Source organism: Sceloporus occidentalis, unplaced genomic scaffold (genome assembly GCF_023333645.1).
Source record: "Sceloporus occidentalis isolate IW3139 unplaced genomic scaffold, rSceOcc1.0.p SCAF_71, whole genome shotgun sequence".
NCBI classification, from domain to species: Eukaryota; Metazoa; Chordata; class Lepidosauria; order Squamata; family Phrynosomatidae; genus Sceloporus; species Sceloporus occidentalis.
This window is the reverse complement of record NW_028317051.1, coordinates 4,220,091-4,243,402: the sequence shown is the minus strand read 5'-3', so window position 1 is coordinate 4,243,402 and position 23,312 is coordinate 4,220,091. Positions and strand designations below refer to the sequence as shown.

Here is a 23,312-nt window from a genome sequence, read left to right as displayed (position 1 = left end):
TGTATGTCCTTTGCAAATGTGTATCCTGCAATCAGGAACATTTTATTCCACTGAGCTAATCATTCTTTCTGCCTTAAGAGGCATGAGTCGAGATTTTACTGCCTGACCACAGACTGTCTTTATCCAAGAAGTGTGTTTGATTCCATTGTACTGTCTTGGTAAAGGCTATAGAAATGAAATGATGTCAATTTCATATTTTAAATACTTTATGTAAATGCATTAAAAAAGGTTTTCTTCTTAAACCCAGATAATTTAACCATTTTACGCATTGGTAACCACACCTACAACACTGCTCGTTTATTACAGGAATAATGGTTTAACAAAAACACTGATCCATTTGACAAATATTAAGACTTTAGCCAAAATTTGTGAGCAATGGTTTGTGGTTTAAACCAAAACATATCACAAGGGAGCCCTATGTAAATGCTACAGAGGGGTGCTTCATTCACTGCTGTCATTTCTCAGAAGAGTTCTTATGTTGGGAAGGAGTAGGAATTGTATGTTCTTTAATATGGTTTCTGATCATTGCAATTGTTTTCTTTTGCCTCAATAACTACAGGTTTTGAAATGTAATCCTTATGATTTACTGGAAGTGGGCATTAAAAAATTGAACCAACCTTTTATATTAAACCATTAGCCAGATCTACTGACCGAAACTCTTAAAATGTATCAGTAGGTTTGAAGGAACCTAGCCCTGAAAAAAGTAACGTGGACCTTGAAGCAACATATTCAAAAGCTCCCTTTTGTTCATGTTGTTAATTTCCAGGACAGTTGAGATTTTTTGCATTTCTAGTAGAAGAAACTGAAGTTGCCCATTTTGGAACGGCACGTCTGGGGTTCCAACTATTATTAGAATATTCTGCAGTATATTAGAGTGTTAGGTTTGAATGCTACTTTTAAACAGGGCTCGACAAACAGATGGCAACTAGAACCACTTCCTGATACCCAGGGTTTTGCAGGGCTGCCATTTGTTTGTGTCAGAATCAGTGTGTATATGTATAGTGCTAAAGTCAGTCTGTGAGTGTGTGTATACTGTAGTATCAGTATATATGTGTGCTATATGTATAATGACAGTCAGTATGTCTACTCTATTGTGAATGCCAGATTCAGCATGTATGTGTCTATAGTGTTAGTGTGTACATGTGTATATTAGTGTGGTGCTAGCGGGTATGGTGGTGTTTATTACAGCATGGCATTGTCATGAGCGTCTGTCACTATATCCTGACAGTGTGTGTATTGATGTATCGTGTTAGCATGTATGTAAATGTACGTTAATGTACAGCAAGGCTCGACAAACCCTGGGGGCCAGGTTGGGTAATATATGAAAATAAAAACATGATTGAGGAAGAACAAAAAAAAGCTGGCTCCTAACTTTTTTGGCTGGCTCCTAAATCCAAACCAAATTTGTTGGACCCCTGGTTTTAAAGTCTTCATCAGACTGACAGCCCCACTGCAGCTGGGATACAATTCCGTTTTTACAAATATTTGGAAGGCTTTCAATGGAAATCTTATTGTAGGAGAAGTGAATATAGTTAATGTGACTACAACAAATCCTATAAAGCTGTACAACCTTGAGGATATACAGTCTACAAAATAGATTTTACACTTTCAAGATGAGGACCCTCTGTATCAATGTCTCGTAATGTGTTAATGTTCTGATCAACTTTACATTGTCAAATATTTGACAATCTCTTATTAGAAGAGTGCTATTGAATCTGCTGGTCTATATAAATGTAATGTAACATATACGAATACGCTAGTGTGTTAGAACCCTGGAAGTGAATATATAATCTAGCAACGGACTGTTTTGAAACAAAGTCCTTAACAAGAGTGAGGGGATTGCAAATACACTGCTTGTGAGTTTACAGGTAGGGTTGTCTGTGGAAGTAGTGGGGCTTGATAAGGTGGATTTCTCAGGATGGTGGGGGGGGGGCACTGTCCATTAGGTTGCACTTTAAACCATAATAGAAATTGGCATAATATTTTTACCAAGAGTTGGGAGAAAGTTGAGCCAGTTGTGTAGGCTTGGAATCTAACTCAAGCATGACTGGTTTCATATTGAAGCCCTTTGACATTTTCCACCCACATCTGCCCATCTAAGACATTGTCAAATAATCTTTGCTTGGTTGCTCTTCCACTGACTAAGCACAAATATACCTGTGTAATTCCCCCAAAAGGAATACAATCAATTTTATTTTAATCCCCAAGTCACTTTACCTTTATGATAAAACAATTTGATTTAACGTAATTAGAACACAGAATAACTAAAGATTTGTTACAGCCTCTGGGATGAATATATAGGTTATATAAAAATCAAAAGTAAAACTCACCAGGTTCCGTTTAATGTAAACCATTTTATTAATTATGTAGGCAAATCAAATCAATAATCTATATAATATTCTTGCTTGTTGAAAACCAACACCCCTTGGTCATACTACAGAAACTGATATGAAATTATATGAACACTGTAAACCGGTTGGATGAGATTGAATATTTAATATGTAAAGTTGAGAAGATGTCTCTCTCCTTTGTTTTTTTCTACTTCCATTTATGTGTTAGCCTATGTTGCCTGAAAACTCCTGAAATGGCTCATTAACCCTGCTTTGGATCTGTACATTCCTCCTTTCTTATAAACCCTACTGTTTTGTTTTTTTTGTTTAACTAAAATTACGGTTTGCAGAGCAATTAATTAAATTCTGCACCATTAGAAAAGTTTGGTGCTTGAATGTCTGACAGGAGATTAACATATAGTTTAAAAAAAAAAAAAAATAGTTAAATCTCTGAAAACCTACCACCTTGCACTGAAATTCTCATGGGTTTTGCAAGGCTCTTAGCATTAGTGTTTGTTATGAATTGTATTTAAAAAATGTCGTTGCATAGTAAGCTGGTACATATATTCACAAAATATGTATACACCAAAATCCCTTGGTTTTTTTTCTCTGTATATATATATATATATTTTTAGTTTGGTTCGGAAGGAGTTACCGATGTAGCCTTATACATAGTATATGTAGCCTTATATAGTAGCCTGTACTATATGCCATGTGCAACCAGAAAACACGCTACACAAAATATACGTTTGCGGGGAAGTAAAATGTGATATTAAGCATGGAGTTTGTGTGATGTATGACTTAAACTGAATGCATGTTATAACTTCAGGAACATATAAAAGAACACACCTTACAAGTTAAACCTTTAAACTCAACAGGCACACATGTGGAAATGGGGAGATTTGGGTTTTGTAGAAAAAAGAAAAGTAATCATGGTTTTACATCTACATGGCAACTGTGACAGTAATCTTCTTTTTTTTTTTTTAAAAAAAAAGTTACCAGTAAAGGGGAAAGAAAATGCCTTTAGAATACGGTTAATAGATTGGAATAGGTCATGTTTAAACGAAATGAATCATGATATGAGTCAGGGAGTACATAGAAAGGATGGTAATTTGAAATCTTTCAAGTTGTAGGCTGGTTTTCCAATGTAAGTAGCTGCTAAAATTGTTAAATTGATTGTATTTCTATTTTAAGACTTCAGATTACCAAGCAATAACTAATTTTTATCTTAAATTTACTCACATAAAACCAAAGGTTCATATAATCCTAGTGTTATATTAAAATGTGTGCTCTGTGTAATTTATTTTTATAGTGATGTGTGTGTGTGTGTGTGTGTGTGTGTGTGTGTGTATGTATATGTGTATGTATATGTGTATATATGTGTGTGTATATATGTGTATATATATATATATATATATATATATATATATATAATGTGTGTGTGCATAAGGTACAGAAAAAAACTATTAATCGGGAGATTATTCAGTATTTTGTTAATCATCATGTATTGGATTATATATACATTTTCTCCTGAAAAGGTATTTTAGGAACTAAAAGCATAATGGTTTTAACATCTCACATGTAATAAATATCTTATATAGTCCGCTATAAGTATGTAATAATTAGTCTGCATCTCCTAAATATATTAAAAATATGTTGTTTTTATTTAAAGATTAAGATGTTACATTCATTGAATAAATTAACAAATAGTTTATTTTAGCTATATAAAGGTTTCTGTGAGTGTGAAGTGGTTTTTGTGTATAGCTTTTTTTGTAAGCAGGAGACCCTTCTAGATATGATAGACTTTTGCAGTTAATGAAATCTAAATGGGAACTGAAACTATAGTTTATTTGCTGTTGGTTAGGGACACCTGGCTTATGTCTTTAAAAATAAGTAACATAAGGTTTCAGTAAATTTTATAATTTAATATTAGTTGGATTAGGAAATGGAAATCAGAGCCCAAAATCAATTTTAAAAGCTTAAAATCATTGTACTGTGTGAAATGCAATTGCTCAGATGCAAGATGCATTTAGCGATTTTCTAAAAATCACGTCTGTTAAATGTATTTTACGGTTTTGTTACTTTTATTTGTTGATTTTTCAATATTCTCCAATAATATCTCACAAATATCTATGTTGAGTAAAATAATCCTCCTTTTTAGGGAAATACATAAAAACATCATTAAGAGTTGATCACCATTATTTATGCTAGAAAAAAGAGGCTGTTCTATTCTAGTGGGTTTATTTTTAGTAACAAATTGAATTGATGTCTGTATTATAGGTATGACCTGTTCCAGATCATGATATAATACAGTTTTAAACCATGATCGTAACCAAGAGAAAAATAGCAATATCTAATCTATACCATTTGTTTCTTTCGATTAATATGACCATCAATGTTAGAATGTAACCCAGAATATAACAGAGTAATATGCGGTATCTTGCAAAAAAAATACAGTTTTTGTGTATCTGGTAGTCAAAGTAGTAAAAAGATTAAAACTGATTTAGCAGAAAGATTTTAAGTAATGCCCCCAATATCTCCTTAAACAGAGTCTTGGAAACATACAGCCTTGCATTCAAATTGTCTATATAATAATATAACTGTATGGTTTCCAATCATTGTATCCTGAAAATGTTTTAGCACAGTAAAACAAATTATAACTAATATATAATTTCATAAACCTGATTTCTATTAATAGTACATTTCCAGGCTTTTAGGGTTTTTTTATTATTATTTTAAGGACCGAAGTAAAGAATTCCCAATGTTATACCCTGTATTGTAGAAATTTAACACTGATGCGTCGGATTGTTTTATCTAGGTGGTAGCCTACGTGGCATCAGGTAGGACTTCAGACCAAAAGTGCATTAGGTTTATATCCCATGTGTTGCCTTTCTGTAAGGCGACAAACATCTAATATTCAGGGATGAAAAACAATGTTTTCTTTTAAAAGTAATGGTAAGATTTATATTTTAAAATATCTAAGCTCAGCACAAAATGCTTAACTTGTTTCACTTGCTTCTAGGACTTCGCATCTCGAGCTAAACTGGCTGTCCAGAACTTGGTTCAAAAAGTTGGGTTCCTAGGCATTCTGGCCTGCGCTTCAGTAAGTTTTCATTTATTTTTTTCTGTGTGTTCTACAAATACAACTTCTGTTTTTTTATGCTGCTGATTTTGAATACCTCTGTGATAATCTAAACGTAAAGTGAAGCCCCTCCTTTGTGGACACCATTTTGTTTGTATAATTATTATTCAGTATGTTAAAGAACATTTATGTCCTTTATTATTCATTATGCTTAAAAAAATGAAAAAGTTTTGGTTAAACTCTGTAAATTATAGAAGTATTAGGCAAGATTGTGTACCGTCTGCACAGTAATTACTTAACCCCCTAATTTGCCTTATGAGCATTTAATTACTTTTATCCCAGATGTTTTTCAAGGGGTTCCTGACAAAAATATATATGATTTTTAAATGCGTATGTTAACATATTGCGTTTCATGTTATTGTGTGTTTACGTGTACAAGCAATCATGTGGGCACTTTTATTTAAATGGTATTAACCAATACATATGAGAAAATACATTAAAATGTAAGGGAAAAAAAACATTAAAACAGCATTTGGTAAATTATAGGTATAATTTAAACTAAGTGAACTTAGTTTAAACTTTGTGGTCTCCTTACCACTTTAAATAAGTTGAGTTTTAATTTACGTTAACAAGCACTGAACTGTTATACATGAAGAAATCTGGATTTACAGCTCCATAGTATATAATCAACTCCCTGGGATTTAATATGCTAATTTGAATTGATGTATTATTTGCAGTAAATTTGTTTTTCTTTATGTGCTCAAAAAAAAGTCTTTAAGAAATTGTGTGTGTGTATATATATATATATATAACTTTGTGTTCCTTTATTCTTAGATTCCTAACCCCTTGTTCGACCTGGCAGGGATAACATGTGGGCACTTCCTTGTACCATTCTGGACTTTCTTCGGAGCCACTCTGATTGGGAAAGCTATTATAAAAATGCATATTCAGGCAAGTAAATTATTTTAGAAATTGTGATTGGAAGATCTAGGCATGTAAATTTGTTTATCTGTGTGCATTTGTAAAGCGCAAACCCATAAAAAGATATATAAAAGAGTAAAAGTATATGGCCATATAAGTACTTCCTAGGTTATAGGTGAGAAACGCTATGAGCTGTGACTTTTAATATAGCTTTACCGCTTACCCCACTCAGGAAGTTAGTGGTTAGCCATGAGATTTACCTATGATTCTCACCATAGGCAAATGAAAGTAAAAAAGTTATCTCGGGGTTTTTTGTTTTTTTTTTTTTGTTTGGTGGTTGTAGCTAATTATACAGCTTCTCATGAAGTGAATAAGGTTTGGGCAGGGAACTTGAACTTATCTAGAACTAGTCTTTTTTTATTTTTTTGAATTATCTCAAAAGTGCTACCTTTTCCTGGCAGAGATTTTTTGAGCATGTGTGTGATGATTGGAGATATTCAAATGAAATAAACAAAAAAACAATCCCTGCCTAATGAAGAGAAGCTCCATTTTCTCTTTTTTTTTTTTTTCTTCTGTATATAGCTTTTCATTCACCTGTTTGGTTTTGCGCAAAACACTCAGTTTTTCATCTTATAGAGCTTTTTCCCTGCATATCATCTGTCCCTTCACACTTATTTGCTCATTTGTGTGTTCACCTCCCTTTCAAAGCTCCCATTCCTTTTTTTTTTTTCTGGTGTAATTTGGAGAAACAGTTTTCACTAACAGATGGATTATTATATTGTTCTTCTCTATCAGTGACTGATTTTATGTGTAGCACGACAGCATTTTGTTACTTGCAGCATATGCAGACCTAAACCCAAGGTCCAACGCCTCCATATAGGTTACGTAGATGGATGCCGGATTGTAGGGGGTACTCCTGTCAGTTACTGTTCCGAAGTTGGTAAAAAAAAATGGACACCAGATATATAGTTTGACTGGGAAGCTAGAAACTCTTGGTGGGTCAGCAATAATTTATATCTATTTTATTCATCCCTCCATGTGCTGCTCATATTGAACATTTTCATCTTGATGCAGCATCTTTGTCCTCATCCTCTCAACTCCTCTAGCAAAGGTCTGTTTAGTTGTAAAAGATTAAACATAAAAGCAAAGAATTTGACGGCAAATAACCATTTAGTTTATCGTTTAAAACAACAGTGGGGAAATGGTGTCGGGAACATTCTTTTAAGGTGCTGCTATTTTAAAAATACTGCAGGATTTTGCTTTGTAAAACCTGTCTGTTCTAACCACCAATGCTTACTATCGCTTCCTAAATACCTACACGTTCAAGGGTGAGTTATGATAGGTGCATCGTGCATTCTGGATATTTAATCTGTGACATCTGATCGCGCCCTCCTGTACATCACTGAAAATAGGATTCCTATGCGATCTTTTACTGTGGGATCATGGGAAAATTCTCTAAAATGCACTTTGCTATGGTGATAGCAAATGTCAAGTCGGATCTAGAAAATCTGACAAAAATGATATTTAGATATAAATAATACAACTGATAGTTATTTAGTGCTGGATTAAAGGATGTTCAACATGAAATATATCCAGCTGACAGTGTTTTATATATGTGTTTTACATATGTGTTTTACCTTTTTTTTTTTTTTTTTTTGTAAGCTTTACAAATTACATTAAACAGTGTGCCCTTTATAAAAATGTTCTACTAAGAGGTTAGTCGTATTGAACTTTGTGGCCGTTCCACTGTATGCTCAATGCACAAAATGTCCATAAACATCAATTGCATTTCGTGCAGCCAGAAAATGGAAAAGCCACGAAGACATGACCCCTCTCAGCTTATTATAAACCCTTTAGAACTCAAGGGGGTTATAGTTATCTGCAGGAAATTACTAATATGTTTCTTCCCGTCCCCTAATGAACGTGTTAACAGCGTTCATCTATTCTTCTCCTCTCCAAGCGCAGCATCGTTGGATTGTTCCTCATTTATTCCCCTTCCAGCTGTCTTTCTTGTAAAATACAGTGAATGGAAAGTAGAGATTGGTCTGTTACGTAGTCTTAAATGTTCTGGCTGTATTCATTTCTAGTCCTGCCAGCAATCCTGGGATTCCCTTCTTTTCCAGAAAAACATCTTTTCGTTTACGCTAGGTTTTATTTTTAAAAAGACGATGTGGAATTACAAAATGCCATCAGTGTTTTTCCATTTTTCTGTCTTCCTTCATAAAAAAAAAAAAGACCAGTAGAATTATAAAAAAAAAATTGCTCTGCCTATGATACTATGTGTAGTGTATGCTATCTCTGAAACAATAGGGAGTTCATAAGACACAAACAAATAGTGCAGTTAAAACATGTATTTTAAGCAGCAACAAAAACAATCTGAAGCAATTATTTGCTTTATACAACACGAGTATTGGCGTTCATTTTATTCATGTCTCTGCTTCTTGATTATGATTCTTCTTTGCAAGATACTACAGGTAACAGGTGATATTTATTTATGTATGTAATACGTAAGTACGGTACTCTTCATTGACTTTACTGACCAATCCAAAGCCTCACAAGCAAACCTAGTCTACACAGATGGGAGTTTACCAGTGACGTCTCTGTTGGGTTCTATTTTAAGTTCAGAGTTCTCCTCTTATGACATCTCTCAATAAGCTCCTTAAGCATTGTGGGAAAAGCCCCAGGCTGAATTATATTATAGGTGTGTTTTATATTTATATATATATATAATATAATATAAAATTATTTATACCTTTTGCAATTCAGTAACACATAACATGAGATCACTTGTTTGAAAAGGGACCCGCAAATATGGCATGGCAAGCAGATCAATTTGATGAGCTGAGCTGTTATTTCATTTACCCTAATCTCCTAGTAAGGGAATGACGCACAACATTTTAGGCTTAATAGTTCAAGTTACACGTTGTAAATAAATGACAGTGCAAGAGCCTTAAGAAGAATTGATATTGTTCCAATAAAAATTTAATTTTGCCTTGCCTAATTTTGATGGCTGTTTCACAGCCGTGTCTCAGCAGTAGCGATGTTGAAGGAGATAGTGCCCCCCTCAAAAAAAACTAAACAAAAAAAAAAATGTGATGGGTCACAGCCTCAATGGGAGCTGAACAGAGTCTGTAGCCACTGGTGACCGCAGAAAGATGCACCTTGTGTAAACCACACAGACATTTATCTTGCTGTGTCTTTTATTACAGATAGTCTTGCGTATGTTTATTTTTTTTTTATTTTTTTTTTTTATTAATTACACTAATGCTTTGCGTGTGTGTGTTTCATGTGCATTGTAACCGTAACTGACAGTAAGTAACGTTTCTGATTAATTATAAATGATATAAAATGATGATCGTGTCATTTCTGCACCTGCTGCTAGGTTCATCCTGTGTGAATTGATCTTCCGTAAGTGATTATCATTCTTGTTTTTTTTTTCTGATCTCTGCAGAAACTCTTTGTTATCATAAGTTTCAGCAAGCACATTGTAGAGCAGATGGTGTCCCTAATCGGGTGAGTAATTGTAAAACTGACTCATACACTTATCTTGTGCTATGAGCAGTGCTGTTCATCCATTCTGTTGAAGACATTATCTTGTTTTCGGAAGGTCAGTGACATCATGGGGGGCTCTGATTATCTACAAAGCTGATTTATACATTAGCACCCAAGCATTGGCTAGAATCATTTTAGTAACTGCATATTATTTTGCATGCACTCGCCTTTCAGAGATGCAAATATGGAGAAAGCTAAAATTTTGGATGTGTAATATATGCTTATGGAGTTCATATTTTTTAAAAGCATTTGCATACAATAAATGAAGTCTTCAGTGGCTTTGTCTTTATATGTGGCCCTAAATGTTTTAGTAGTAATTGAATAGTATAGTCCAACAACCGCTAGAGAGCTGTAGTTGTCTTATATCAGCTTTAAAGAGAAAATGTTACCTTATCTTTATACTGCAAACATTTATTGTATATAAAAGCTAAGCCTTACATTCCATTGTAGGAGATGATTTGTTTTAGCAGCAAGGAGATAATAGTTTTGTTTTCTCACCTATGTCCATGCGCCGCCTTCGCAAGTCTTTAACCTCAAAATAGTTGCTCTTGTAAACATTGTAAAACACGTATGGCATTGGGATAAAGAAAGCTTTAATATATAAAGTATATATGTTTTGGAGATGTTTGTTGCACGAGTGCGCACCGATAACCATAAATGTCTATGCTGTCAGGGTAAATGTTTAATCTATTTATTCATTTAACTCCCCGAGTGCCAGTGACTATTTTTGTTACAATGTGTTTTAAAGGGCATTAGCGACATTTTCTTATGCCGGTGTGACATATATACAGATAGTAACCATCAGGCGTTCTGTAGAACATTGCTATGTTGGGCAGTTCATTGCTAAATACATCATCTTTGTATACACAAGTGTTTCTAAGCTGTATGTATAAGTAATTTTTTGTGCTAGTTTATTAAGAAATAAGTGTGCAGCGTATTCTGTTGGTAAAGGGTCACTCTTATTCAAAGTTATAAATGTCCACATTAAGTGGCCGAATGCCATATTGGGGCTAAAACTGAAAATCTGATCAGTTTAACAGTTTGAATATCTTTAGCCATTGTATCAGTGGCACATACTGAGAAAACGTTCTGTATTGTTGGCTATCATTTAATGCATCCACTTTTCAGCTTCAGTTATACAAAAATCTCAGTGATCACAACCTTTCACATGTATTTCCATCCCTGTTCATTTCCGGGCCACTCCCTCTATCACATTGCTGAACCGAGTGACACGCACAGTCACTGTGTTTCACAATTGCATGAATGAGATAGCTTTCCGCCCACACAAAGCTAATCTTTGCTCTCCCTGTGATGTGCGTATCCTCTGACCGTGTTCTATTCTATGCAGTGGCAGGTTCAAGGGTTTTGCTTCAAAGCAATGTAAAGTATTCCCCTCCTACAACAAATATGAGGAACATTCAAGGGAGTTGTCTCTTTTTTGTGTTTCAATTTTGTGTTGCGTCATTGGTCAATGGATATATATTTTCAATGACTCTAATTTGTTTTATGTTATATATTCACACACGGTAGTTTTTATTAAATAGCTAAGTAACCTGCTGGCAATCTGTAATTTGTTTAGTAATAATATGGCGCTATATATATATATATATATATATATATATATATATATATATATATATATATATATATATATATATATATATATATATATATATATATATATATATATAATATAGCTTTTTATTGATTAAGAAGAAATCCCAAATCCTTGGTGTTCCCAGATGAAGTATCAGACATCGCTTTAAAGACATGCTGGTATGAATAGCAAAACATATTATTTTCTTTATTTTGCCTCATTTTCCCACATTCCCTGGCTGCCTATGCGTATGTTGTGTTGTGAAAAATGCACAGTGGCTGCATCTACTGATATTTATTTCTGTGGATGTGCTGGGGGGGCATGTGAACGAAGCATATTTAAGTATACATCCTACTAGGGCTGAAACAACAAATCGATAAAATCGATAATAATCGATAACGGAAATCGTTGTCGCCGATTTCCGTTATCGATTAATCGAGTGATCGATTCGTTGTTGGCTCCTTTTACTTACCTCCGCGAGCGTTCCCTGCTTCCGCTACACGCTCTGCACTGCGTGACGGATGTGACGCGTTCCGGAGGTAAGTATTCTTCATGTCTGTGCGAATCGCTCTGTGCGAGTGGCTCCGTTCGCACAGAGCGGTTCGCTCTGTGCGAGTGGCTCCGTTCGCACAGAGCGATTCGCGGGGGTGGGGTTTCAGGGGATGCAGGGCAGAGTGGGGGTGGGGGGGCAGGCCAGGGTAGGAGACTGAGTGCAGGGCAGAGTGGGGGTGCAGGGCGGGGTGGGGGTGCAGGGCAGTGTGTGTGTGGGGGCAGGGCAGGAGACTGGGTGCAGGGCAGAGTGGGGGTGTGGGTGCAGGGTGTGAGTGTGGGGGCAGGGTGTGAGTGTGGGGGCAGGGCAGAATGTGGGGGCAGGGCTGGGTGCAGGGCAGAGTTGGAGACTGGGTGCAGGGGCACAGTGCAAAGTGCTGGGTGCAAAGTGCCAGGGCTGGGTGCAAAGTGCTGGGTGCAAAGTGCCAGGGCTGGGGCAAAGTGCTGAGTGCTGGGTGCAAAGTGCCAGGGCTGGGTGCAAAGTGCCGGGTGCAAAGTGCCAGGGGTGGGGCAAAGTGCTGGGTGCAAAGTGCTGGGTGCAAAGTACCAGGGCTGGGGCAAAGTTTCTTGAACAGTAATAGTCCACCTCTTTTCAGAATGTTTGGGGTTATTTTGTTTCATAAATATTGTGTTTGGGTTTTTGTACTTTGAAAATATTGTTTTTTTATTACATCATAACAAAATAAGAATGTTAATGTAAATTTTAAGTTGTTTTTTAACATCCAGTTCATTAAATTATTTTAAATAAACTAAAAATTTGCATATTGTTTTTTTTTATCCGATTAATCGATTAATCGAAAAAATAATCGGCCAACTAATCGATTATTAAAATAATCGTTAGTTGCAGCCCTACATCCTACTTTCAGCAGAGACAGACTTTTTTTTTTTTTTTTTTTTTTACTCCAGAATGCACACTATGATTCTTAAAAACTAGCACATGCACAAATTCAGTTTTTCTTTCATGCAGAGGTATATGCATCAAACTTTTCTTTATATCTTATATCCGATAATATGATGTAATATTACACATTCTCCTTATTATCTGGTTCAAAACATATTTAAAAAAACATTTAACAAATTCTCTTCAAAGATTACAAACTGAGAAAGCTGTCTATGGGCAAGTACAGTTACAACTAAGGCGCACACTAAAGAAAAGAAGACATGACAGAAAAGTAGCAAACAGTAAAACTTTAATTAAGTGAATTGTGAACTGATTGCCAGTGTTTGTCCTTTGTGATTCCTCTACAACTCCCATCACAAAAGTATTGTTTTTGACTCAAAACTCGTCCTTAAAATGGAATGTTAGTCCAACAAAAAAGGAATTATTTAACATGGCAGCACTCGGATTTCCACACACACACATTATATATATATATATATATATATATATATATATATATATATATATATATATATATATATATATATATATATATATAATGAGTTGTATCATGCAATTAAAATGTAATTAGTATAAAAGGTTAAAAATGACACTTAATAGTGTAGAAAACCATGTATAGCCCATTTCCTTGTCTTTTCCCTGCTTTTTCTTATTGCACATCTTTTTGGTTTCTGTAAACAGTTGTATTGAGTAACTTTTTGCAGTCTGTATTTACACTATATGGACAAGAGTATTGGGACATCTGACCATTACACAAACAGGGAATTTTATGAAATTGCATTCTTAATACATATAAATTAGTAGTTGGTCCCCCTTTGCAGCTAAAACAGCTTACACTATTTTGGAGTGTTTCTGAGGGATTTTTCTTGCCCATTCATTCAGTAGAGCATTTGTGAGGTCAGGCACTTATGTTGGATGACAGGGCCTGGCTTCCAATCTATGTTCCTGTTTGTACCAAGGGTGTTCAATGTGACTGAGGTCAGTCAAGTTATTCCTCCCCAAACTCATCCAACTATGTCTTTATGGACCTTAGTTTGTACGCTGGGGTACAATCATCCTGGAATATAGCAGGGTGCTGGTCTTTCGCTTTGTGACCGAGATGCTGCTGTTCCTAAACGCTTCTACTTTCTAATAAGACCACTTACAGTTGACCATGGAATATCTGGCAGGGATGAAATTCCACAAACTGACTTATTGCAAAGGAGGCATCCTATCACAGTACCATACTTGAATTCACTAAGCTCTTCAGAAAGACCCATTCCTTTCAGAAATGTTTGCAAATGCAGACTGCATGGGTAGGTGCTTGATTTTATACACATGTGGTCTGATGGAAACACCTGAATTCAATCAGTAAGAAGTGTGTCCCAATACTTTTGTCCATATAGTTTGTTCTCACTGTTTTGTTCGAAAGCCACATCAGCAAAACAAACCACCAGATAACAGTTTTTATTATTATAGTTAGGTATCTAGCTACATAACTTGCACATTATAGTATGAATGAAACATAGATTGCTGGTTATTTTTAATTTTCCTTTTTATTACCTGCCCAGGTATCAAAAGACCATCCTAGTGAGACATAAATTACCTGATACAGTATATTCAGATTTCTCAGAGCATATATCAGGAGAGATGCCAAGTATGGACCTGTACCTTGCATAATAATATCTTGAAATATTTTCCCTTCCAGTATCTCGTCACAAAATTTAAGAGCTAAAGTGCCACCAATGTTTGCTGTGTCCCTGGCATGGTGCCCTAGGCAGGAGTCCGTGTTGCCTTTTGTGCTGAATCTGTATGCACTCGCCTGGTTCCAATGATGGCTGTAATGGAAACCCAAACCTGCAGTTCTTAAAAACATCGTGAATTGAGTCATTTATATTGAAGCAGGAATTTAAACTATGACTTGGTGATAAGGAAAACACCAATTTGGAAAAAAACTAATCATAAACCATGTTGAGAATAAAAGAGTTGAGTGTGTGGCCTCAAGAATTGTATTATATACAATGAATATTCCATTTTTGCGGAGGCGCTCACAGTGGTTGGTCCTTTATAATGCATTGCGACTCAAATTAGTTGAATTGTTCAACTCTCCTACATACAGCAGGTTTGACAAACACTTCCAAATCTAGTAATAGTTTAAAAAAAAAGAAAAAGTGCTTCTGACTACAGTAGAATCATGAGGGCAATCTTCTGCGCGTATACATAAAAGGTTTCTTTTTCTGTCTTTTGTTTAGTGTAACCAGTCACACCTGGGACACTGTTTTGTTTTTTTTTTCTCTCCAGGGCTTTTCAACCCTGGGTGGGTGGGTGAGTTGGATTATTGATTTCTAAGGTCCCTTCTGACTCATCCCCAGTGGCATCCTGCCATTGGTCCACCTAAAGGAAACGGCTGGTGAAATAACATGAGAATCTTTATCAGAGCAGGAAATGACAAGTCATTAAAATACTAACCGTTGGTGCAGTTGAGATCACTGCTTGGAAAGGAAAAAAAAAAAAAACAGTTCCAAAGTTCACGATTTCAAACCGACTACATGATAGTTAATGTTTCCATAGTGTTTTCTTTTTTCTTTGTTTTTATTGTTTCTAAACGCAGGCTTTAGGCAGTGCATAGCTGATCACATACAAATTTTAGCTAATTAATGAAATGTATCTGTGTATATAAATCTCTACACAATTCTATACATATTATTCTAACATTAGCTTTTTCCAGGTAACCTATGCAAGCAAAATTTCGTTTTATTCAGTATTTTACCATAATAAAACGGTGACTGAGTTTGAGTTTCTTTTAAAGTAAAATATTGTAGAGAATGATATTTAAATGTGCCATTCATAATATGAGAGAATTAGTAAGAGGTATGAGTACTTTTGTAAGGCAATATATACATATTTATATATATTTTCAGACATATACATTAAATATTACATTTTATTGATAAAGTACCAGCACATTTTATAGTATATGTGTGTTTGTGTGTATATATATATATATATATATATATATATACACACACACATATATGTATATTTTGGGGGTACATATTTTTCTTTATCACATTTTAGGTAAGTGGGGGTTGTGTGAATATAGTGATTTCCCCTCAATGTTTTTTAGTCAGTATTTTTAATAATTTTAAAATATTTAGTATTAATATTTATAGTATCCCTTTCATCAGGATTACATTTATTCTTATATTCAAGAAGAACACATCTCATATCTCTGTTATTGCTTTCCAGGTTACATAGCTGGGGACAACCAATTCTTGTGGTTGGCAGGGTAGGGCTTGGGGATTTCTTTATTGTTATGTTTTTCAGTGAACACGGTATGCATGTGTGCAAAAGAGCAAAATGCTCTGCTATATTAAGACTGTCACATATTTATTGTGATGTTCTATATAGACGACGTTGTTTTCACTAGCTCGTTAAGCAAATAAACCTGAACTAATCTGCAATTAGTATTTTTATGGACACAAGCTATCCACATCTGCATTTGTATCAAATGACAATTAAGGGTTCCTGACAGAAATATCAATGGGGCAAAAGTTTACATCATTAATATTTCTGGGAAGGTTTGGGGCATTTAGAAATAAAGGTGTAGGTGCAGTGCAACACCTCTACTAAACTTCCAGCATAATATTTTAACAGTATGCAGTTACATCCATTTTTAGTGAAGTGGATAGTTAATTTTGCAGTGCTAGTTCAACATGTGAGTAATTAATTTGCTGTCGATCATTGGAAGTTGATCAACAATTACGGTTTTGCTGGTATAGCCTTACCAAGGTCTAACACCGAATCAGAAATTATTTCTTGGCCATATAGGATCACTTTCAAATACAAAATGTAACCCACATACAGGTACCACTCAAGTTCTTTCAATTGGAATTCATTTGTTTCATTAAATATAAAAGTTTGCAAATTGAGGTTTCCTTCATCGTTAGAGTACAAATTATTTAATAATCCTTTGAAATTAAGTGAACTTGGACCCAGGATTCCAATCCCTCTTCCATTATAGAAGAATAGTGTATAAAATAGGACTGCAAACTCCCATCCATGAGAAATGCTAGCTAGCATTTGACTATTATATTATATATTATACACCTCAGCTGCAATGGAATGGTGTCTGTCTCAAGGGCAAAAAAAGTTTGCACCAATAAGTGCATTTTAGTGTCTTGGATTTGGAATCTTAGGATAAATTGGTGGTTTAGTATTTTTTTTGCTAGAGCCAATTTGTTCATCTTTAATGTGTCAGATTTTTACTGTAAGGCACACCTTGATTAGCCATTTTCCGTATTAAATCTGCCATGCTGTTAACCATATCCACGCCATAACAGTTTTAATATTGCAACACAGACTCTTTGGTGGAAGAGACGCTCAATTGTATGTAAGAAAGAAATGTACAATTAAATTGCCTTTAAAATCACACCCTACATAGTATAATTTAACATATGTCTGCATACTATTTCATATTTGAGGATGGAGTTCTAGAATCTGCAACTTTATTCGTTTTATCATTGTAATTGCCACTGTACTAAAACATTAAGTCATTCTTTGGGCAGTGCCTAAATTATTTTTTTATATATCGTTAAAGTGTAGACCGAAGCAGAGAGAAAATTAGCTCATGCTCACATATATATTACACATAATATAACACCTTTTAAAGGCAATAAACCTGAAATCTTGTGCTATAACATTGAACTACGTGTCATCACCATACAATTAAAGTTACAAAACATCTTATTTAGGATAGTTTGCATTTGTGTATTGGCATGTCACACATGAAAACTATGTTTAACCTTGTCTTTTATGGAAGGTTTTGTGTGTTTCAAGGGGTTTTAAAATATATATGTGCTGTATTACAACCAATAAACACTTGTCATCAATTATTGTTTTAGAAGGTGAGGGTTCTTGAGTTGGGGTGTGGGAATGGGGTTATAACACTTGAGGTGCAATTAATTAAATATATTTATTGAGATTTAAAAAGTATTTCATACTGTGTAGATCTGAGTAAATCATCGATGTTAAATAAGTAAAAAAAAAAAAAAAAAAACACTTATTAATATAAAAAGTAATTCTGGCTTCAACTTTGGCTGATGAGACCATTCGGATGGTTGCTGTTTTGGTAGTGCCACGTTTAAGTATTTACACCATTTTAAAAAATGTGTTTACTGCTCCAAACTCATTGGAAGCACTTTATAGAATAAAAATCTTGCTATTTGAGAAAAAGAAAAAAATGGGTTTGGTAGTAAAAATAACTATTTTTCCACTGCTTAGGGATATTTTATATATATATATATATATATATATATATATATATATATATATATATATATATATATATTAGTACTATACAATTTAAAATATTTTATTTGTATAATTATTATATACATCCCATTTTACATATAGATTTAATAATGAGATTCCTCAAAGAAAAGGCGAAATGTAGTAGTAAGGCAATAAATGGGGGTGAAAAAAGTTGGATAATATGTATTGTGTGTGTATTCACTATTATCCCACATTGATATCCATATATCTGTTTAATTTACCTTTTTTTGGTAAAGAATATTATTAAATATGGCATGTGTATACAGACACAGGCTAAATTATCCCTGCCATTTGCTATGATATGTACACTAAGGACACTATACTTGACTTATTTTCTGGCTATGTCTGTGTATATTATACTATATATATATGTACTTCCACATGTAATCTCATGTATAATAAGGAGGCAATAAAAAAAAAACAAAAAACAGATACATACACCTTTGTGTTTCTAATGGTGCTGCCTGAAGCTCACCCAAAAAGTATACTCTCAACCTCAACACTTTCACTTAAGATCACCCCATTGGTAGAATTTGTATGATTGAAGAATTAGTATGAATGATTATTTATATATATAGGATCACCCCCTTGATAGAATTTGTGTGAATGAAGATTTAGTATGTGTGATTATATTTATATATATATATATATAAATATATTATATATTCAATCAGATAGATATACATTTGGGTTTTTTATATATATATATATTTGTACTTATATTAATATATATATATAGCATTTTAATAAAAAGATTTACTAAAAATTAATGAATTACGTATATTGAAAATGTCCAAGATAAAACTGCATAGTTGCTTAGTTTAGTGAATATAAATGTAAACGGATGTACCATCTTAGAAGTTTTTTTTCTCTATTTAGTTAATTTGTAAAGTTTACACCTTTCAGGCTTTAAGCTATTGTTAATGTATTATGAATATTATACTTAAGTTATTCATGTCTTGTGATCGGATTCTCCTTTGGTTGCAAGATAGGAAATTCCCATTAAAAAAAAAATAATTTTATGTTTACAATAATTTAGTGTACAGGGTACTAGTTGGTATTTTTTTTTCCGGTGTCCTAACAAATAGTGAAATAATATAATTTTACCTTATCTGTCGTCTGTGTCTGGTTGCTCATGGTAGCTTCTCACAAGTCACGGCTCAATCTCAGTAATTTACTCATACTGTTGCAAGCGAGTCATTTGGGGGAATTAGCATCGTTATGACCAGCCCTGAATGATTCAAATGTTTGCTAAAATGTACTTTTGTGTTCACATGGTCTCAAAAACAATAAGGCATGAGAAATAAATTAAGGCTTGCACCATATCACGGCATCACAGTATAATCTCAGGCAGATACGTTGTCATCTAAAGATTGTGAGAGGTGTGTGAATGAATGTATAAATGCGTGTATGTATGTATGTGGATTTATAGTGAACTTATGTGTGTATATAACATAAACTAAAAACCATTTGGCCCATCTAGTCAGCCCAAAGTTCAACCTAACAACATGCCATTGTAATACATAAGTGATTCTGTATGTCTATGGAGATATTCTATTAAAAATAAGACGTTTCCAGTTTACAACATTAACAACGTCTACACTGTATTTCTAATTTCATACAGTGATGGATGAACACAATTTGCTTTTCTTTTGAAAAAAGGGAAATTTCTAAGTGCCACCAAACTTTTAAACGTGTGTGTGTATGTATGTATGTATATATATATATATATATATATATATATATATATATATATATATATTAGTGTGTGTGTATATATACACACACACACACACACACACACACACCTATGCCATAATCCAAGTAAAATAATATTTAGATAGGAACAATGTTTCAATGTAGATTGTGTGACTGGGAATGGAATACTGCAGTGTCTCAGCTTCATTGGAGGCTATGGTGCCTGCTACATATACAGCATTTTGTGACAGAATTGCTTGGTATACCTAACCCCTATTTTTCTAGAGCCAGGTGGCATCTGCCTTTTCCAGGAATGTGATTGTATATATTTACTGCAGTTCTGTAACAATGTTCCCTCCATTGAATTGGTTCATTTATTGGAAAGATATATCTAAAGAAATCATTTCTCAGATCTGTTTTCCTACATGTTTATGGACGAACTATGTTACAGAACAAGGACCACCGCACTTTAGGTCCTTTGTTCTTTTTTGTTTATCATTGACTTGTGCCTAGCAGGGGAGGTTGGAGGTGGCTAATCCATTCTTGAGCAATAGCATGACGCATCAGTGAGATTGATAACCCTTGCACTGCCAGCGGAGTTTTCCACACATTGCTCAGCACAGGAGCCTAAACCCTCCTAGCTTTGAAAGGGTTATACTACTGTATTTTTTCCACTCTAAAAGAAAGCTAAGCCTTTCTGAACACAAAAAGGGGCGAGTCTAAAGAAGGGTGGGCAGTTTCTGTTTCAAGTAAGGATGACACAGGCACCACTCATTTCCTTATTAATCGGTTCAAACCAGTTCTTACAGGAACCGCTGGTGATAAATGTGGGAGTTCTCAGAAGTCATTCATTTCATCCTCTGCACTGCACAGTGCACACATCTTAGCTCAGAGCCTCCCTAACTGGACGGGAGGGGATCCATATTACTAACATTTCACTGATTCCTTCCTGTGCATGTTTGAGAAGAAACGAGTGTCACTTTTACTTTTCATATTCCACTAAATGGTAAGTAACTAGAAAATATTAACTGTTGTATCCTGGTTTTTTGTTTTTTTCTCCTCCCTGATGATGTGCTCCCGGGATGGAATGGATCCAGCTCTGTACCAAGTATCGGTCCTTCCTTGCAAAAACCATTCCAGGAGTATCTGGAGACGCAAAGGAAAAAGCTTCATCATAAATCAGATGCTGGCTCCCCGCAGGTGAGACATTTTTTTGTTTCTTAACTTCTCTGAGTAATAATGTCGGCAGCCTCTAAGTTGATGTGCATTTCCTCATGAATTGCTCGTTGAGAGAAGGATTTAAACGTCAGAACTGCAGTTCTATATTAACCATTTTAATGCCCTGTATTTAAAGGCCATTTTCTACACTTCTTATGGCCAGTATGCTTAGTTAATTTGGCTATACTAATAAATTAGAGTAAGTACTATCGACAATTCTGAATTATAGCTGATTCATCTACTTACTGATGAATTGGGATTAGATCAAAACTTGTGACAAGGAAGCAGGCTTCTGTTCGAATTAGAATAGTATGTCTTTTTCAATGCTGTATGTACAAATTCTGTTGTCAGTTATTGATTCCTAAAACCAGTCCTCGTAGCAGCCAACTTCAATTACAAAAATAAGTAGTGTACGCTGGTGATTAAGTTGAATTTGCATACCACTAGCACCTGGAGAAATATAAAAATTGAAGGTGCCAGATTAATATAAAAGCTTTTGTATTTTAAAATCGGTTAAGACTGAAGAATAACCCCATTCATAATTAAGTGCAGCTAATATATTGGCGCTGTGAAAGACACTAGCCAATTAAATCCTTACTTGCTCTTTTTTTCTGCTGCAAGCAGCTTACTGATAGGCTAGTGCTGCCATTCACTTCCTAAAAGGCTTTGTTCATTGAACAGCATTATACGCAAGCCAATTCTCTAGATCATAAGTATTAGAGGAGGTCATCCACTATGTTATAACGAATACAACCGTCAAGGCGAAGAGACAATAAATTGTCATAAAGAATAGACTGAAAACCTCCCCTTTAAATATTTTCAGACCTAAAGTGTAGGTTTACGTACTTTATTTAAGTCAAACTAAATGTGAGGCATTTTTACTTTTCATGTACCACCCATCCCATAAAATTCACTAAGTTAAGTAAATAGTCCAGTATTAAAACGGTTCTAGAAATTTGATTTGTATGATGCTGCCCTTCTTTGGCTTAAAGAAATCTGTTCTTAAAAATGTGGGCAAGACAAATTTGTTAATGAGGCTTACAAGGTTCTTATGTCTCTGAGATAAAGGAAGAAATAATAAGGTTTAGCCATTGGACGCTAAGGAAATATAATTTTAATTTTGTCAGGTATGCCCTAATCTGACACTGAAGACTACTAATAATAACTGATGGGAATTAACATGACCGTAGAGGAATATTTGTTATATATATCTAGTATGTGACTTGTGCCCTCGTCCCAGCCGACAGCTAGGAGCAATGACTGATTGGAAGCAGAAAGCTTTAGCAGGATGGGTGGGATAGCTGGTGACGTATGTCTTTACATACAAGTGTATGTTAATAACCTCACCATGCTCTATTATGCCTTTGTTTCTGCAGGGGGAAAACTGGCTATCATGGGCGTTTGAGAAGCTGGTGATTGTTATGGTGTTTTATTTCATTCTGTCCATCATCAACTCCATGGCACAGAGTTATGCCAAGCGTGTTCAACAGAAAAAGTTCTCTGTAGAGAAGACAAAATAAGGGCTTGGCAACTTGGGAATAAAGGGGAGGGTGAAGCCAGAAAAAAAGACAATGCTACTAAGCAGAACCTTTATTGACCTGATTAACTGTTTCAATACCAATTCACAAAATAAACTGGGATATTTTTAAAAGCATTTTTCCCTAAATCATATTAAGTTATTTTTTTAATATTTTTTCACAATATAAGTTAACTTTCTGTGAAAAATAAGAGGTGTATTTGTGGCAAAGAAAGGTAATGTATGTTTGCTGTTTTCTTTTCCCTTTTCAATGCAGATTTGATCACTTGTCCCTTGCTACCAGTAGATCTTTCTAACCTCTAGATCGGAATCATCAGTGTGTGTTAATTTTAAGAGGAGAGATTTTGAGTTAGAGTATAGCGGGGAAGCCAGAACTTGCCATGTTAGCCACATACCCTTAATGTTGCTTTCTTCGGTTTGTCCTGTATGGGGCCATTGCTGTAGTTGAAGGCAGCAGCCATGACTGCATCAGACACATAGTTTACTGGAGTATTCATTTGAGGACCTTTTTGAAATTATTATACTGCATTATTCCAGCTGCTTCAAATATTTCTATGGCAAAGATTATTAGAAGAGATACTTAGTAAATACATCTATTTAAACTAATTTAGGGA

The 23,312-nt window shown here is 34.6% G+C and overlaps 1 protein-coding gene across 3 annotated transcripts in view; it reads left to right on the top strand.

Annotated features, from left to right (window-relative positions):
- Nucleotides 1-22,681, top strand: part of LOC149286283 (vacuole membrane protein 1) — a 66,172-nt gene extending 43,491 nt beyond the window's left edge. For all 3 annotated transcript variants that reach the window (XM_089494298.1, XM_089494299.1, XM_089494297.1), the window contains 5 exons: nucleotides 5,353-5,433; nucleotides 6,247-6,363; nucleotides 9,785-9,846; nucleotides 21,041-21,143; nucleotides 22,538-22,681. In XM_089494298.1, coding sequence (XP_089350424.1) covers nucleotides 5,353-5,433; nucleotides 6,247-6,363; nucleotides 9,785-9,846; nucleotides 21,041-21,143; nucleotides 22,538-22,681 — 507 coding nt within the window. The remainder of the gene's footprint in view (nucleotides 1-5,352; nucleotides 5,434-6,246; nucleotides 6,364-9,784; nucleotides 9,847-21,040; nucleotides 21,144-22,537) is intronic.
- Nucleotides 22,682-23,312: the final 631 nt, after the last annotated feature.